At 34.6% G+C, this 19123-nt stretch overlaps 1 protein-coding gene across 4 annotated transcripts in view; it reads left to right on the forward strand.

The window, feature by feature from the left end:
- The window catches only part of LOC311443543 (transcription initiation factor TFIID subunit 4-like), a 143499-nt gene that overhangs the window by 37744 nt on the left and 86632 nt on the right, over window positions 1-19123 (forward strand). For 2 of the 4 annotated variants that reach the window (XM_084533808.1, XM_084533807.1), the window contains exon 10: window positions 3798-3967. In XM_084533808.1, coding sequence (XP_084389934.1) covers window positions 3798-3967 — 170 coding nt within the window. Of the gene's footprint in view, window positions 1-3797; window positions 3968-7697; window positions 8344-10142; window positions 10243-10914; window positions 11047-19123 lie in introns of those variants that run through there. The other 2 variants (XR_014697323.1, XM_084533809.1) reach the window with 2 other exon arrangements.

The following is a 19123-nucleotide window of genomic DNA, read 5'->3' on the forward strand; positions in this document are numbered from 1 at the left end:
ATCACAGACCTTGTGGGCGATTCCTACGACCAAGCAGGATTAGGGAGAAATCTCAAAGTTAAACCTTTGAAAGTCAGAGTAAGCACCATATTAATTGCACTATTGTGACGTGTAATACAGTAGCTGCTGTTGCTGTAATTTCAATCGCCTGCATCCAAAATTTTATCTGATCTTGTGATTCATGAAATTTGCAGACTTAGTGTCTTGCCATGGGTATGGACACTTTCCTTAAGAACATGGAATTTCACTTTTGAGAGAGAGGGCAATCAATGGTGGTATGCTGTCTCAGTTGTCTTACAGATTCTTGTCGCTTACTTGGGAGCAGCCCAGTATTGCAGATTGGGACATCTTGGGCTCAAATCTTAAAAGTGCATGAAAAGGAAAATAGTATGCAATCATGCAATTAAGATTTGTTTATAAGGAAAATGCTACCAGACTTTTGTAATGGCTTGTCTTAATTTAAACAAAATCTTTGAAGTATGTTACAAACAACTGTGCAAATGCTTCATTTTTTCCTGAACATTATTTTCAAGTAAGCATTTTTTGTAGTTGCATGAGTGTTTTTAATCAAGAGAGAGGAGGAGTTAAAAGAAGTTGAATATAAGAATGAACTCTTAAACTGTTTTAGAACATGGCTTGCATTTGGAAACAGCTTGGAAACCCATGCTGCCTACTTAAAAATAGCATGCATATTGGGATGTTAGATCTATCCAATAAGACTCAGATTTTAATTCAATAAGACAGAAATAACTAATATGAGCACAGTCATTTATGCCAGCAAATGTGAAATAGTTAAATACTGTGCTGGGATGAAAAGGGAAAGACAGTAATCATCAATCTAGCCAACCACTGGATGGCATCTTTGTTCCACAGAATGAGTTCTGAAGACACTCATCTAGAGTTACAAGTTGACTTTTATAGGAAATTGTATGGCAAAAACGCCAGCCCTCTTGTATGTATAAATGTGTGTGTTTCAGTATCCAAAACCAAGCTCTCTTTTGTGTTCCTCAAAGTCAAAAAGGATACTGATAGAGATTTTGTCATCAGACTGGAAAATCTGTAGTCCCAACTAAGATTAAAACATTTCATATCTATTTTCCTTCTAATGTAAAAGAAAAATAGATGTACTCAGCAGTAGTAAATTGTTGATGTAAGATGGCAGGAAATTATTCTTTCCAGGAGTTACAGTGATGGTCTTATCAATACATGCTGTTGCACTGCTTTTGATAACTTTAGCAAAATTCTATTTTGTATCAAAAGAAAAAAAAGTTTTATTTCAGACAGTATTTTTATGTGCAACAGGGTTGCAGATCTGTGCTCAAAATCAAATGAAAAAATAGAATAGCTAAAATACTGAGCAGAAGGAATGTGAAAGATTGATTTTATTTCCTCCATCTATTAACTAAATGTGCAGATAAGAAGTATAAACTTCCATTAAAATTTGTATTCTTTTCATTATACTCTGTACTGATAATTCATTTTAGCAGAGTTTCATAAGAATGAAATATTCTAAGAAGTAGAGTAGCTCACGGTGACTTCAGAAAGACGATTACGATTATTTTAAAGTTCATGTGGCAAAATGCCATAGTTATTTTTATGAACATGGAATAACAACTCTACTCCTTTAGCTCTGCATAATAGTATCTTTACAGGAGTTTACTAGGGGAAGAAATAAGTTTGATAATCCATAAAAATAAAAAGAATTCGTAATTGAGATAGCAATGAGAAGTACTTCTATTTTTAGGCTATGAAATGTGGTTGCAGAAATCAATTAAATACAAACATAGAATTGATAAAACTGCTCTGGATAGATGTTTATAAGGCTTATCTTGAAACACGTTGATACCCTAAATAGACTGAAAAACTTTGAAATTTTCACTTTGTTCAAAGAATAATTTCAGAATAATCATGCAGAAGGATACTGGTTTATTTCCAAAGTTATCATATCTTTATATTAAACTTTATTTTGATTTCTTACCAAATTGCTGATACTAACTGCTTTGAGTTCATGCCCCTATTATAGTGCCTACCAAAAAGAAAAGGTAAAACTCGGGACTCTCAGGATAATCAAAATTAAGAAAAAAAAAAAAAGTTAAGTTAAAAATGAGGTATTTCTTGCTATTACATGGCATATCAGAAGTTTCAAGCAATTTTTGAGGTGTAAAAACTCTACAGAATAGCTTGATTTGGGAGCAATACTTGATCCTCTTAACAGCTGACCGTTTTGCTAATGATTACTCAGTGTTGTATACTGAATAAAGACTACTTTCATCCTTATTCATGTCAGGGGAACGTTGATAGTTATCTGCTTATGTGAGTTTATTTAGCAAACCTTACTGTTGTAATCACTGATTTCAAATTCTAAATGTTTTTCTTCTGCACTGCTCTTTGAGGTGAAACTTGTCTTGGGTTTTCAAATCGCATAAAGAATTTTGAGGGCTTATGTAGATTGTCCCAAAAGACTTGTCAGACGGCAAGTTTAGGGAGAAGTCAGGAATGCTATCTTGATTTTGTATGGATGAGTGCTGAAAGGAGATGAAAGCACCTCAATAACCAGCTCCTGGAAACATGATCTGGAAATAGGGGAGAGTTAATATATTACTTATTGCTAGCCAGATTTATGTGCAATGCAGGGAGGATCTGGATTGTAGATTTCTAGATTTCTCTCCATTCTTTCTTTCTCACACCTTACTTGTAGCTTTGTATTTTATGGTAGGCATTAAGCTTTTTGGAAGTTGAAAGTGAGTATTCTAGGGTGCGTAGAAGGGCATATATGTCGTATTTTTTTTTAATAAATCTTTTAAATTAAGCTTTTACTAGTTTGTTTAATACAGTAGTAGTAGTCTTAAGTAGGATGTACTTGGATCTTTTCCATATATATAGTCTCAAAGGTTATGTAGTTGCTCCTAGAAAACACTGAAATACAGCGTTAGTGTCATACGTATCTCCTAAACAGGTAGTGCTAAAAACAGATGGTTTGTTTCCACAGTTATAAGTCATACCTTATAGGGGTAGGAGATAACAGATGCTGGGAGATAGAGATATGATCTGTCTTCTGAAACTCAAATTTTTCAGTCAATGCTTCCTCAAACAGTTAGGAAGGGTATTGCAGGGCAAACTGTGGCTTGGGAAATGCTGCCATCAACTTCTCAAATGCAGCTCATTTTTTCTAAAAGTAGATGGCATGTTCAACTGATTTTTGTACGTTACTGGAGAAAATAGTAGTGTATAGTCAGACCATGCTTGGAAACCAAACTTACCTATATACTCATCAGGGTCAAAAAAAATCTTCACCAAACAGTGCTGAAAACGCTTTGGTGCTCATTTTGGTAGGCACTTGTGAAACAGTGCAAGATTCCAAATTCATATTTTTGTTTTTAGTGTTTTTTTTTTTTTGTTTGTTTTTTGTTTTGTTTTTAATGTGTTTTATCATTTCACTCACAGGTTTCAGCATAAAGAGAATAGTTGAATGTTTTTTGATCGGTCATTGTTGATGATTATTGCTCTTAGTTTCCTGACCATTTTGGTATCATTGCTATCACTGACTTGCAGATGAAGGAAAGACACCTCTGTCACTCCTTCTATTAGAGACAAATTTTCCTGCTTCTGAGGGCTTCGTAATATATTCAGAGAAATAGTTATTTCGGAATTGAGAATATTTTCTATGTGAATTGAGACCCTGATGGTTGTGCCTCAAATTGGCCCAGACACCAGGTGTGTTGTGTTTTGGCGAAGCAGATAACATAAAATGTATGTATCACATGCAGAATTATTTTTTATTTCTATTTTCATTATAGAGATGATGATGACATCAATGATGTTGCATCTATGGCCGGTGTTAATCTAAATGAAGAAAGTGCCCGAATTATGGCTACCAACTCTGACTTGGTTGGAACCCAGATACAGTCCTGTAAAGATGAACCCTTTCTTGCTGCTATACCTCTACACAAACGAATACTTGAAATGGGTGAGAAACATCCTCTCCTTTTGATAGTGTTTCCTTTTGTGTTATGTGGTTCTAAGTAACAGAATATGCTTAGTACTTTAGATAGTTAAAAATTGTTTTTTATGCATTTTATTACATAAATTTATATCCTTAAACTTTCAAGGTTTTTATGATAAAAGTAACTTGGCTACCCCAAACTTGAATTAAAAAAAAAAAAGTATACTGCTACTTTTATACTTCATGCTTTCCCCATGGTTTTTATATCCAAGGATCTCAAAACTCTTTGCAAACATTAATTATTTCTCACAATCCATCTTCATGTTTTACACATGAGAAGATTGAAACAGAGGGGTAGAGTAAGTAGTTCAGGTCACAGAGGACACCTGTGAATAAGATTTAACATACTGCTGAAGTTATCTGTCAAGATTTTTTCCCCCATACAAACCAATAATTCAGTTGCTAACACCTACATCTATTTAAGTTCATAGTGATATCTTAGAGCATTTTTTTCAAAAAGGTGTATTTATTTATCCTGACTAAAAGGTGTTTTTATTCACTCTGCCATTTGAAAACAGAAGTTAAAAACTTCAGTAGAAAAAACATGTAGTCAAAATCAGTAATGTTTTAAGATTAGTAAGTATGCCTAGAATATATTTTATGTGACATACATGGTTAATATCCTATATATGTTCTGGCACCTAAATGTATCTTTTCATCACAATTTTTGGTAATATTTTAAGAATCATCCAAGTCTTAGGATGCAGAGCTCTAAGTGTTTGGGAGTATATATTTATTTTTTTCTTTTATAAACTCTTCTTATGTCAGTAGTTAAATTTATAAAAGTTTTTAGGGAATTAGTTGTCCTTATGATTTTAAAGATATTGTTACAAATCAGCATAGTTATGCTTTTAAGATTTTAGGGTTTTAAGGATACTGCTGAAATGTTATTTGTGTTTATGTTCATGGAATTAATGAAAGCCTTTTTATATTGCAGTTGCAGGCAAGGTTCTTCATTGACTTACTGTCAAGCTTTGTTTTGTATTTTAATTAGACGCCTTTTAAGTTGAAGCCATTCTAAGAAATGAATCATTTTACATGCTTTAGTTATCATGCTGAAATGATATGATGATGGCATTATGTGACACAGTCTAGGCAAGCATGTGCAATGTTTTGTGAGATGGCTTATTGCCATCTGAGATGGGAAGGCAGAAGGGTTTTGATTAAATTTGATTGAATATGTGTTGTGAGGGATGCTCACATGATGGGTCATACAGGTGTAAGAAAACAAAAAGGAAACGGAGATGTAAAACTGTTAAAAAGAATGGGAAATAAGTAATGAATTTGCCATATAAGCCTTAATGAGCTGTCTGGGTGTAACAATTGCTGCACAACATGGAGCTGTAATTACAAGTGTAGGACTTACAGGAATCTGTACATACTTTAAGAGCCACAGAACCCATCACACTATTCATCACTGCCTTTTGGGGTTTGCTCCTCTGAGGAACAAATCCCTATGGCTCTTTTTGAAGCTTTATTGGCTTTGATAATTGAAATGAAACTTTCAAAGCTTTTAAAAGCAGCTGCAGGGATTTACTTCTCAAAAGCAGTGAATCCAAAAGAGCGGCCACTCCTAGTGATCTCCTGCAGCCACTTTTAGAGCTTTATTTTGGCTTTATATGAAGCCTTTTATAGTTTTGAAAGTGGCTGTGGGGTTCACTAGTGGCTGCTATCTGGGATCTATGGCTCTTGAGGAGAGAATTCCTTCAGCTGATTTTTGAAGTTTTAGAAGCTTGGTTTTCACTGTGTGTGGCCAGATTTGTTGATTGCATGGGACCACACACAAATTTGCTAGTTGTGCTACTGGGCACTTAAAATAACGACATTGTAAGATCACGACAAAACTCAGTCTTACCATGTGTTGCTGTGCCTAGACACACCAGGACTAAGCAAAGGAGGCTGTGACCTTCTCAAGCACATTAGGAAAAGAAAGTATGATATGTGAGTCCTCATTCTTCTGGTTTTGTTATGCATGTTGACAAACGAGATAAAATACATTACTTCTTCATTTTACCTGAATATAATTTAAACAGACCCTATTTTCTACCTTTAAATCTATTCATATTTAATGATCACTTTAGTTTTAGGGCATGTTTTTAATGTTTTAGTAAAAGAGAGATTTGTGGTATGTACAGTATTAGGAAACTGCTCTTCTCTCCTTTCTCAAAAGCTAGATCTTTCAAGTTTTCTGTAATATTAATCTCCTCCTCTCTTTTCTGAGTAAGAGCTCTGTCGAGCAACTCAGTAGTGTTCCCCAAAGGCTGTTTCAGAGACTGTGCTTCCATTCACTAGAGTCAGAATATAAACTGCTAAAGTGAGAGCAGATGCTATTCAGTCTTTGGCAGTAACCACCAGCCAAATGCCTCAAAGTTATAGTGAAAGGTTTCTTAATATATTGTACGTTCTTATCTCTGCTGCTCAACTTGGCAGTGTTATCATCCAAAGTTTATTTTAAATCTAAATGAGTAATATTATTATTGATCCTTTTAAATGGAAGAAGTAACTGAAAGGTAATTCATGCAAAGATATTCATCCGCTTCCCACATGCTTCCTTATCCAATTTTGTATCTAGTCATCTTTGGCTGGTAATCATTGCCATTTGTTCATGTAGGAAGACAGTGTTGCGACTGTTTCAAATTCTTCTTTGATGCAAAACCAAGAGTGGATATTTCTTAGTAGATAATGTATTTCTTTTGCTGTTCTATACAGGATCATAAACTTTAAACCTTAATCTTTCTGTATGACAGCACAGTGAAACATATGCAAAGAGCTCTATGACTGTTGTTTCTCTTATTGGGAAGTCAAGAGGTTGAGATTGATGTTCTTCATGCATGCGCTGATGTACATATAAATTTTTAAAACTTTTAGGCCTTTCAGTCCATAAGTAAAAGGGTAATATTTCTTTAAAGGGCAAGATAAGCTGAAAAGTGCTGAAAAATCTGAGCTTTTTAATATGTTTTTCATGGGAAAGAAACAAGAAAAAAACTTTGTACTTGTTTCACTTCTATTCATTCATAAGTTTTTTATTTTTTGGGGTGGGTAAAAATCATGTATTGGTTTCTTTAGGTTCTAGAAGCTAGAACACATTCTGAGTTTCCACTGTTTACCAAAGGGGGCAACACCTTCATCGATAAAACCGTATGGCATAGCAAATTGTTGCTATATGCACTGAGTGCAGATTCAGTATGGTTTGTAACATTGTTGTGAAGATAGAAACACCTTGACTCAGGAATTACTTCAATTGGGGCACTGTTTTTGAGGCTCAGCAGATGAGAATTAGGCTCAACCATATTTTATATTTAATATTAGTTAACATTAAACATTATCAGCCCATAAGGATGTGATAAAAAGGCAATCCTATTCATATTGCCTTATAATTAAGACCTTGGAAGGGAACAGATATGAAAAAGAAAGGGGAAAAATATTATAAAATATGATTAACAAATAATAACTAGAATTGTGTATAAAGAAGAGTTGTACACAGTGAGATGAACAAGAAATATATTAAATTATTAGCCTAATGTCTAAATAACAGTCATTAACCTTATTCTTTATCCAACTCTGGTGAAACTATTCTGGAGATTTTATAGCACTGCATGTTTGACTGGTACTTTTTTTTTTCATGTATTATTGTTTTTAATGGGAAGATGAGTTTTTCATAGCATAATACATTTTTTTTTTTTTTTGCGTATAGAAGCCCTGACGATTATCTTCAATTTTGTCTGTTGTTGATGTCATTCAGCTGGTACAGTGGGATGAAATCTGCTTTTCTTGTGGAGGTTACTTTTTAAACTTCCACTCAGGACAATGTTACGTCCTTTACTGAGAGGCTTTCTTGCTGAGAATTGGTGGTCTCTTAAGACTCTGATAGCTGTTCAAGAAACTTTGCTGTTGATTTTGTGGTCACCAGAGCATGTATCCTCACAAGCTGAGAGTCTGCAGTAGAATATTAATACCCACAGCTTTGTATCAATTCTGACTTCCTCTCCAATGAAATGATGATGTCTTGCTTTTCCATGCCTATCCCGAAAATGTCACAATAGGTGGAGTACCTTAATCATAAATAACTGTCTTAAAGCAATAATAACATAACACGAGTTTGGCATATTGTATTCCTTGAGTAAGATTGTTTCTTTCTCTTTTTCACTTCACTTTCAGTGTTCTTCACCCAGTTTTTTAACCTCAATTTGTATTGTTATGGAGTTCTGGCTAAATAGAATAATTACAAATGTGACATTCTAAGAAATGTGGGACTGGTTTGGCCATATTGAATCCATTTTAACTGTCCATCTTTTATTTTCAAATTATTTTTACCTAAGTGTGTGCCATAAAAATGCATTGGAGCATAAATTAAGGTATTTTTATTTCATAGTGATTCATAATTATTTTTACATCTGTGCTAGAAAATCGATTTTTCTATAGGATGTTTTTGAGAAATACTGCTTTTATGTCTGTTATCTGGCATTGATATAAATTTCCTTTGAAAAAAAGTCTATTATGTTGACAAAATAGCATACACCTCTGACATTACTTACCAAAAAATTAGTACTGGATTCTCCTTGCTTTGTCCAGATAGATTTTTAGGCAAGACTACACATAGTCATGCAGAGGATTTATTACAAAATTTGAAACACAGTTTTAACAGTTGTAGGGTTAAGCTGAACACAATTTATAGATTTACATTTTTGTTACTTTGCATACAGTATATTTTTAATCGTCTAATGAAATGTTGACCATTGATCTGCTTGATTCTTTCTTCGTTCAGTCACATTTGAATTGCATATCTGCTGTAGAAATGCATGTTAAAACATAATGAAATAGCTTATCTGTGTTTCTGTATTCTGTAGTACAGTGAATCTACTATGTGGCATCACAGTGGCAGTGGAATTGTCTGCATATGTATATATTTTAAATAATTTGAATACTCTGGAGGGCATTTTATATTGCTAAACCGCCTAAAAAGTGATTGGAATATCCTTCATGGAACCAGGCCAGTGGATTTCAGAGCCTCTGTTAAAAGCATTTGCTACTAGTTTAATAATAGAGGTGTTCTGTCATCTCTGTTTCATCTGTTTGTTTGTCAACAGTTGTATTCATGTTTGAATGAGATCACACTGTACTATTGATGATTGCTCTTTCACATACAGAGCAGTTCTAACATAAAAGTATACTTATTTCTGTGGTTGGTTTACTTTAGAGGGGTTTATAGCTGCTTAGAGTACAGTTGTGGGTTCTGAATTTCTGAGCCATCAGATTGCCTGCAAACATATTTTTGTTTTCACTGAACTTTTTGTTGATCTTAGTTGTTTTCATTATTGACTTTTAACTTGTTATCCTTGAGTTGATTTGTCTTCAAACTGAAATATTCCTTTTAATATCAATTTTTTCCAACAGCATCTTTCTGTCATGATGGCCTCCTTAAATATCTGTGGACATAACTGTCATGTTTGGAGATAGTTCTAATGTGCAAATTAGCCTATAAAGCACTTGTTGTCCGTTAGCACAGCATTTTCAAGTTATACGTTATCCTAACAATATACTTAGTCCAATTGAACTGTACCTAGGCTGGTGTTTTCTGTGATTCTAGATGCTGCTTCTCAGGGAAAAAAAAAAAACATATTTTATAACTACAAATCACAAGTTATTTGGTATGCCATTTATATTAGCCATCTATAGCTCCTATGAACTTAAGTATGTCACCTGCAGAGGCACAAGTGTGAAGATGTATCTAAATTCTGACATCTGAAATAGTAACTTTTTTAGTGAGTGTAGAGGTTGTTTGTTGGTTGTTTTTATTTTCCACTAGTATAATGCAAGGAATTTGCTACAAATTTTAGATTAGGTGTGCGCTGTTCTCATCTTCTTATCAATCCTCCCATTTATGATCATTTAGTTTAATATGTTGACATTGAAAAAACAGTTTATTGTATTTAATAGCAAATGTGTTTTGTATTGCAATTCATTGATTACTAATGTTATAAAATAAGGCAATTAAACATTGTTTACATTTATTATTTCCTTTTCAAAAAAGGTGGGAATATGTTCCCATCTTAGTATCAGCAGCAGAGTTGCCAAATAAACATAATCAGTAAGTATTTCAGAAGATTGTTAAACTGTATTGTTGTTCTTTCTTTAATAGGTCCATGATTAGACTTCCTGTTTTACAAGATGTCCCAACATGTGTTGGAACGGTAACTTGAGTACCACCTGAGAGCTTGGAGTCTGCCTTTCTGTGAAAGGTAAGGCAGCTTCTGTTCAATATTTTTTTTATGTATTTCTAAGGTTTTCTTTTTATTACTCTTATTGGTTCTGGAATGCTACAGAATTTGAATTACGTTTTTAGCATTATCACCTCTAAGTGCCAGAAATGATGTTATTTCATCAAACAGTACTTTGTCAAAATAAATGAGTATATGTTCAAACTATGATTAATTACGAAGAAAATGAAGCTATTTCTTCAATCATAATTTTTAAAGGTCTTACTCTAACTGAAGAGCATTATTATACTACTTGCTTCTGCAAATACTGGAGAATTTAAATTTTATTTTCACCGTCGTATCTTTTTTTTTTTTCTTAATGGATGTAGTGGAAAAACCTTCTTGAAAGGTCTTGCTCTTTCTGGAAGACAGTTCTGGCCATCAGGGCCTCCCAAAATAAGTTGCTCAGCCTCAGAATAAGTTTGTATCTGGGAACTGAATTAACTAAATTTCTTGGTCTCTGCAAAGGAGGGTTAAATTAGGATCGCTGTTTCATGGAGATTCATTCTCTACCAGATTCATTCATAAAGTCTATCTTCTATCTAGAAACGGACTTCTAGAAATAAATATAGGATGTAGAATAAGAACAATAAAAAGAAAACCTTAGAGAACCATTCAATATTGCAATAAAGCTGACTTACATTATCCCTGTAGGCAAACTCCATGCTCTAGAGGTGGTACTAATGTCCCCAAAACTCAACACATGTTGGAACATCTTTGTGGAGGAGGAAGTCATTGATCAGTGAGCTGTCTCTTCAAGGATCATTTAAGGGGGAAAAAGTAAAAGGTAATAGTTTCTAAAATGTATTGAAATATTATTCACTTCGTTTATTTGGCAATCCTGCTGCTCATACTAAGGTTGCAATGTTTTTGTTTCTTAAATTATTGAGCTACCTCATAAACTTCACTTTAGTCTTTCTTCTCCTTTGAATTATCACTTCAAAATGTTAATGATCTGTAGGTAAAAATGTAACTTTCTGTTTTAATACATTGCACTTGTTAGTCTCCAGGCTGGTGAGTCTACTGCATACAAAGTCCAGATTAAAGTATATCTCACCAATTTGACATGTTTATCAGTGGTTATAAGATCAAGACTGACTGTGGTTCAACTAGTTTCGTAATGTCTACAGCAAGTCACAACCAAACGTTCCAAAGTTTTGAAATGGCACAAAGATATTTTACTGGTAACAAAGAGGTATTTGCTGCAAGGAGGTAACTGCATCTCCGGATGTTGTGCTGGATGAGGTACCATCTGTTTTTGCAGTAACATAAACATGGGAATCTGATATAAACTATTGTAAAGCACAATTATTTTGACAACATTGAGTTACCATGTCTGATATGGATTCACTCTGTAGTGGTGTATGATGTGGTAATACACAGATTTGGTATTAATAAACGTGTCACAATGTCCCGATGTTGTCAATTTTTCCTCTAATCCTGGACATAGACAGGCAAAGGTGCTGACATTTTCAAGTTCAGGTTATGGTCTTTGGTCTACCTTTCTGGTATCCTTTATAATTGCCTGTATTCTTTGTGCATATCCTTTCCAGGTGACATGCCCATCCTGCCTCCTTCAGGTGAGGCCTCGTGTTGAACTAGTCTGCCTAATATCAGTGGACATCGCTAATACCTCTTCAGATATGTCATCTACAAGACTTTTATAGTGCCCAAGATACAGTTTGTTCAGGAAAAAAAAAAAAGCCAAAATGTCTGCATTGTTTACATAAGTTGCTTTAAAAGAACAGGAGCATATAGGAAAATTCTTCACGGTATCTATTTTAATCCTTACATGGACGTGATTTAGAGTTTTTTCTGTTACTGTGAGGACCATATTACAGTATGTTAGCGTCTGTGTTTGTCCTTTCTGACATTCTTGCAATGGATTTTCCCTATCTCAGTCTCACCTAACATAGACCTATAATGACATGCTTCTCTTTCTTAAGCCTAAGGTTCTGTAAAATGATTTAGTATCTTTTGATCTTGGGCTTAGACATGGGTAAGAAACACACTCTTCTAGCCTGTGTAAAACCAGGTAGGCAATAAGTCCCCAGCTAGCAACTTCTCTATTGTTTTTTCAGGGACTCTTATTGGTGTCAGTGCCATATTAGTTCTTTCTCATCTGGTCCCCATAATAATCTCTTTTGATCTGATTCTGTTGTAAGTAACCAAACAAAAGTGCATTGAGGCATGCACTATTATTTATAAAAATAGTGAGCGTATTTTCCAGTTCTCTACAGTCACTTCGTGTTTATTCTTGAATGTTCCTGAATGTCTTTGAACATACTTACTATTTTGTGTTGTGTTTACATTTTGAGAAAACTAAGACTGAAAAAAATACGTAACTGTAATCTGCGTAGTTGGACTTGACTTGTTAAGACCTGCACTTATTTCAGTTGCCATCCCCTCTTCTTTTTCACTTGCCTAGCACTGTTAAGTCACAGCAGTACAGGTTAATGGGATCATAGGGTAGGATCTGGATATAGATACCAAGAAATCTTTGACCTTCAGCATAGGTCAAAGCTTTGGTAACTTCAGCATCTTCTCTTCTTTTGGGATGAAAATGATGTCCATATGAAATTGCACAAAGGTAGTATTAAAGAGGAATTATTAAAAGAGAAGGAATTAAACATTAAAATCAAGGACAATGTGTTTGCTTAGGACATTGAGATTTTGATTTGTTCTGAAAAAAACAGGTATGATACAGTTTGGTTATAGAACAAGTAAGGAAAAAAAATGAATAGCGGTTGCTTATGTTCCTTCAGAGTTTACATTCTCTTTCTGTCCTGTATGATCAAGCTGTCAGGCTTCTTGCCTGTCTGAATACCAAGTAATCTCTTCTACTTCTAGATGTGCTGCTTATATGTTCATGCTTCCCTGATTTGTGGCAACTGCTTCCATTTTCCAAGCCTCTGCTTACCTGTGCATAATATTGTTTGGTGACTAGCTTGATTCTGTTAAAGACAAACCACGAAGGATAATAAAAAGACTCTTTAGGGATGATTAATAGCTGCCTTTCAGCTGTTTAATTATCTAGCTCAGAGACAGAATTTTGGAAACTGGATTGTCTGGTTATATATATTTTAGGTCAGACCTCTTCTCGAATTAGTTCTTTCTTTTTGCCAAAAAGTATGAATTATGTGTGGGTTCCCAGACTTACAGTCTTACTGAGAACTCTGAAAGAAGTGAAGGCTTTTTTTTTTTTTAAATTACGTTCCTCAAACAACACTAATCATATAGCAGGGCTAAACAGCTTCTTGAGGAATTCTTTTTCCACTTCATGAATTTTTTGCCCTGCTCCAAATCCCAGTGACTTGCTTAAGAGCTTTGAATTCACACAGAAAATAGGATCAAAATTTTGGCCTTGATTACACGTGGATTTTGCATCAGTATAGCTATTTCTCTGACTCCTTTGTGTTAAAATAATTGTGACCCCCTAGAAAGGAGCCATTTTTCAGTTTGGTCTCATTTACAAAAATTAGGGATATCAGATGAAAGTAAGAGATGAAGTTCAAAACAAGCAAAGCAGTGCATGTTTTTGCCAGATGATTACTTAAGTTGTCAACTCTTTGTCTTAGGATGTTGCAGGTTCAAAAGATGACTTGCAAAATTAATCAGAAAAAAATCTGTCTTGAGGACATAGTAAGATAGGATCTCTAGCTTAGAATGGTTCTGGACTGTATATTTTTACAGTTATAATTGGACACTTCTATATACTTCTAGCAGCATGTCCCACTGCTGCTGTTGGAGAATGGATGCTGGACTATATTACCCAGTATAGCTATTGTTAACTTTTTATACAATTACATAAATTCAAAATATTCATTTTAGTATAATTTTACTGAATAAGTTAAATCCATTGTAGTACCTAAAAAAAGCTTTATGAGCAACTTCGTACTACGCATTCTTCTGTGGAAACTGAGCCTTAGATGAATCTTACTTGGCTAAAATAATTTGGTTGGCATTTACTTTGGAGGAAGCAGGAGGAGAAAGGAGTTAAAATTTTTGTAATATTTATTTAGATTTTTTTTATCCATTAAGTTACATTAGAATTGTATAGCTGGTTGTGCTTTATTCTGCTGTGTCTAGCACTAAAAATGGCTGTGTATTTTGAGGATTTTCATCTATAACTTGGATTTATTCATGTATTTTTAAAAGTAACTGGTATTTCACCAATTTCTAAATTTCACAAATTGCTTCCTGGGGAATCATCTCAAGGTGAGTAGTCCTGAAGTATTAAACCTCAGCAGGTCTTGAGTTCTGAAGACTGTACGCTTTTATCCAGAAGTGAGCTCATGAGATAACATTCCTCCTCTCATAGGATAAAAATTCTATTGTAAACAAGCTTACTGAAGTAATTAATGTGGAGTTATCCATTGTTTTGTAAATAACAATTGTGATAAAGTGTAGTTCTTTTTACCAAAGTCAACTTACATGAAGGTGAACCAGAAGTATAGCGTTGAACAATATTGGGTACTGGTTTACAAAATTTTTCACATGCCAGTTGAGATAGTTCAGTGTTGCTTTGGAGCTGTGGTATATATCTTGGCCACCTGCCCTTCACAGAAGGGATGCTGGTTTGTACCTGCTAGAGGGAATCGTTTACCAAAACTCAAAGCACTTGGCACTGATTCTCTCTAGTTTGGCAGGAAACACTCCCTAGCCTGTGGCTTCCCTAAACATACTCCAGGCTATAGGTTCATCAGAGGCGCCTGCTCAAACTGCTTTGGATTTGCTGTTTTTGTGAAGGAGGTTTCTCTTTTCCTCATCCTGTCTCCCAGCACCAGACAGGCTTAACAGTGCAGCAAATAAACATTTATTAAATTATTTATTCATTTAGTTAGTAAGATTTACAGTGGGACTTTTAATCTAAAGGACTGAAAACAAAAAATCACAGCTAAATTCATGACACTGTTTCTTTTGCCTGGGATCACTAGATCATTTTATACCTTTAGGAATCTCTAATCCCAGTCATCAGAGCTAGTGATTTGTTGTTTGCAACATCACTCCATTTAACAAGCTTATCCTTCAATCCTTCAGTTTTTAATACTTCAAGGATGTCTGTGGCTCTGGCAGCCCCTCCAGCCTGCCCCAGGGTGTTTTGTACCCAAGCAGCCTCCTCAGTTTCTTCCTTTGTTGTGTTCCAACCCCAACTGTCTGGTTTAATGTTTAAGATCGAGTTTTCCCTTTGATAGCATTTGAAATTCAGGATAGATGGCTGAAGACACTGCTATGTGGGACATTGGTGTGGTGCCTAGGGACGTGGTTTAGTGGGTAGACTTGGGCAGTGCTAGGTTAATGGACTCAGTCTTAGAGGTCTTTTCCAGCCTAAGTGATTCTACATGTATGTCCCCTGTTCTCAAGCCCTACCTGACTAGGTTGGTACAAGTAAGTTCAGTAATTGCCATTTTATGGCTCCTCAGGATGCTGAGGGCTCTTCGTGCATTATGGTTGTGTCTCCTTTGTGTTTAGTCAGCCTGGTAGTTAAATGTTGTTGCTCAGTGTAGAAAGATTGATGTCATAGTATTAAACAAAGCACCTATTGCTTTCTGTCGATTTCATGACTTGCTTTTTGTAAAGACCACACATGGTGTGTCTTAGGGCATACAAATATTGCTTGTGTTGTTTTAGATGGGGAACTGCTCACCCTTTCTTCCCCACTTTTTTTCAGCTGTTAGCCTTCAGAAGTTTCTGTATAGTGTAAGCCTTGAACGGTGACTTCTTAACTGATCTCATTGTACTTAATGATGTGTAATTTTACAGTGATGGAGGTGTTTTAAAATGTTTCACTGTTGACTCCTACAGCAGAACTATAAAATCACCCCTTCCCCTTATGCTATTAAAATGGAGGAATGGAATTTATTAAAGAAGTTTATCATTTTAATGCTTTGGAAGTTTGCTGCAGATATTTAGGGGGTAGTTTTTCCAGTACCTGTTTTTTCCTGATGGGAGAGATCACAGAGGGACAGAAGCCTGTAAAACTGTGGTGGTTTTGTTGGGATGAACGAGGAAGGGTTCTTGAGCCTATAATCCCAGGTGCAATCCAAGGTATAGTCAAGTACTTACATGTATGCTCAGGGGTTGGGGTACGTAGGTATGACCAGATGGATTTCGCATTCTTTGAGAGCCGATGCTGTTGAAGGAGGTTAAATAGAAGTTTAAACAAATAAAGAGTATCTGTGATGCAAGGGGAAGTACTTCTGTGGTTTGTTTCCATCTTGCACAGTGCAGGCCAGCTGTCACAGCAGATGAGGCCCGGACCTAAGAAATCTGGTTGCAATTTCAGCTTGGGCCAACATTTAACACAAAGAATTTAAACTTTAAGAAGTTGCTCCTGGATTTAAATGATAGCAGTGAGTGCTTTCTGCAGTTCTGGCTGACCTGTGGTTAAGGGCAAATAGAGACTAATTATGCTCTCTCCCAGTGTTTGTGTTGAAGGACAAGACAAATTCAAGACCTAAATACATGCTATTTAACTGTTTAAAACCAGTTCTTCAAGGTTTTTCTGTTTTAAGTGTAAACATAAAGAGGTTTTTTTACAGGCATTCAATAATTTATCACATCAATAATCAGTCAGACCTAATGTTTTACAAATAATTTTTTTATCTTTGATCTCAATCCTGTCAGGACTCTTTAAGTATAAATTATTAAAGTAACTTTTTGATTCTTTGAAAGTCTATCTGCAAAGATAGTATTTTTTTCCTGCTTCTCAAATAGGGCAGTACTCTCCTTATGATCTATTTCAGTTTGTTTGATCAATAAAATATAATTAAACTTTTAAAACACAGCAAAGCCAGTACCTCCCAGATAGGTAAGCAGATATCACTCTTCAGAATTCTCACTTCTTGGGACCTGCAAGTTTTCGATGACAGGATTTAGGTGCTTTTATGTTTGTAAAAAACAACCTTGTACTAGTGACACATATGCCAATACCAGAATAATATTGCTGAATGCTTATTCCCTTAAGGTTTTTGGAACTTATATACAAGTTCTAACTTTATAGAAACTACTGCAATATCTCAAACTTTTAAGTAGAATATAGTTTATTTGTAACAAAAATATTCCAATACTTACACTTGCTTCATATGCTGTCTCATATACTGTAGAGCTTTATTAAATGCTGACTGAAGCATGATTTAGTACTAATTATCCCAAACGTGTAATAATGAAATAATATATAGGCAGACTTTATTGTGCTGTTCTATAAATGCTTGTCAGATGAGAAATTTGTTCAATTTGGGGGTATTAATTTGTAATTCCTTGTATTTTTCAATGTAGCTCAGCTGACTGCTTTAATAGTAATTGATACCTCAGAGGAGGAGTTTAGACTGAGTCCTGACACAAAGAATAGAAGTGCTCATGCTATCAGTCATCAATTCTTGATGATCTTGTACATTTCTGATATAGCAGAGTTCTGTCAAGAATGCTTGAATGAAGAACATGACCTTAGTTATGCCAAATCCAAGTGAAGAGATTGGTTAAAATTATAGCTTGGAGCATAGCTTTGCTTCAGTTCCGTTTTTGTTATCATCCTTGATGATGTTTTTTATCATAGCTCTAGGAAAAGTTCAGAATTACATCGCTAAAGTCATTTTAAAGATTTGAGGATTATGCTTGTTGTTAAAAATGTTTAACAAATGTATTATTTAAAAGCATGCAACTATTTTCAAACTATGCATTTCCTGATGTTTTAAGTGTGTAGCACTGTACTGCTTGAGAATGTAGAGTTTGGGTTACAAAGCTCCAAGTTAAGATGGCCACATTATTAACCTTAAATCATGTTAAGGAGAACAGACACAAAAGCAGGGAACAATTATGTTACTTTAATTTATTCTTATTTCTTTATTTAAAAATGATGAAAGCAGTCTGTTGATAGAAATTATTTTAGTTAATTCTTAGTTTAACCTTAATAGTTAATTCTTTTTTAAAAAAATCTTAATTTTCTCTTTGGATTTTGTGCGTCTATATGAATGTAAGTATATGTATTATGACTGCTTTTGCGATGACCAGATAGTGCATATAAGACCAGGATCTAGGATGCTGGGACCTAAAAAATATCTGTAGTCAAAGCCACTGTCCAGTGATGTGGTTAGAAAGATAAACTATTTATGAGGTTATTTGTGTTTTATGATATAATTAAATATCTATATATAAAGAATAGTGTATACACATTTCTTAAAACTGTAAATTATATTTCTTTTCCCTTGTCATCATCAATTTAGTTATTTCTTATTGTGATATTTTAATGGGCTGCGCAAATATTAATCTTGTGAAGGGAAAAGAAAACTTTCTGAATTAAAATTGGGAAAAATAATTACACACACTAGGAAACTGTCTTGGGAATTTCCTATTTGAGATCGGCATTATTGTCCTTTAAAGGCAGACAGATTTCCAGTATGCTTGGTATAAATGGGAGTGAATGAAGCTCAGGAGGAGATATGTGTTGAAGGAAAAGATGCTAAACCTTCAATATAGAAATGTATAAACATTAACAGTTTCCAGCCCTTTGCTTGGAATAATTTTCTGCTTCTTGCCATTTTATGTGTTTTATGAGATGGTGTCTTATTGCTGCTTTCGCTGCTTTAATTATAGTTGGCTTTAAGAATCTAGTGAAATAGCAGAAAGAAAGAAAAAAAAAATGTAAAAAAGAAGTCTCTTAACAATGTTATCAGAACTTCTCTTTGGTCAGAAAATCACTAAGGTGGTATGCATGACTGTTTATGAGAGTATTTCCAGGCCAACCTTTCCAAGTGTAGATGAAATTGTTGTTTTAGGAGCATATTGCTAATTTTCTCATCTTTGCTCCAAGTACAATCCAGGTATTTAAGTAGTGTGCCAAATCTTCATGTAGTATGCAGCTTTG

This window comes from Aythya ferina (genome assembly GCF_964211825.1).
Source record: "Aythya ferina genome assembly, chromosome: 12".
Lineage (NCBI taxonomy): Eukaryota > Metazoa > Chordata > Aves > Anseriformes > Anatidae > Aythya > Aythya ferina.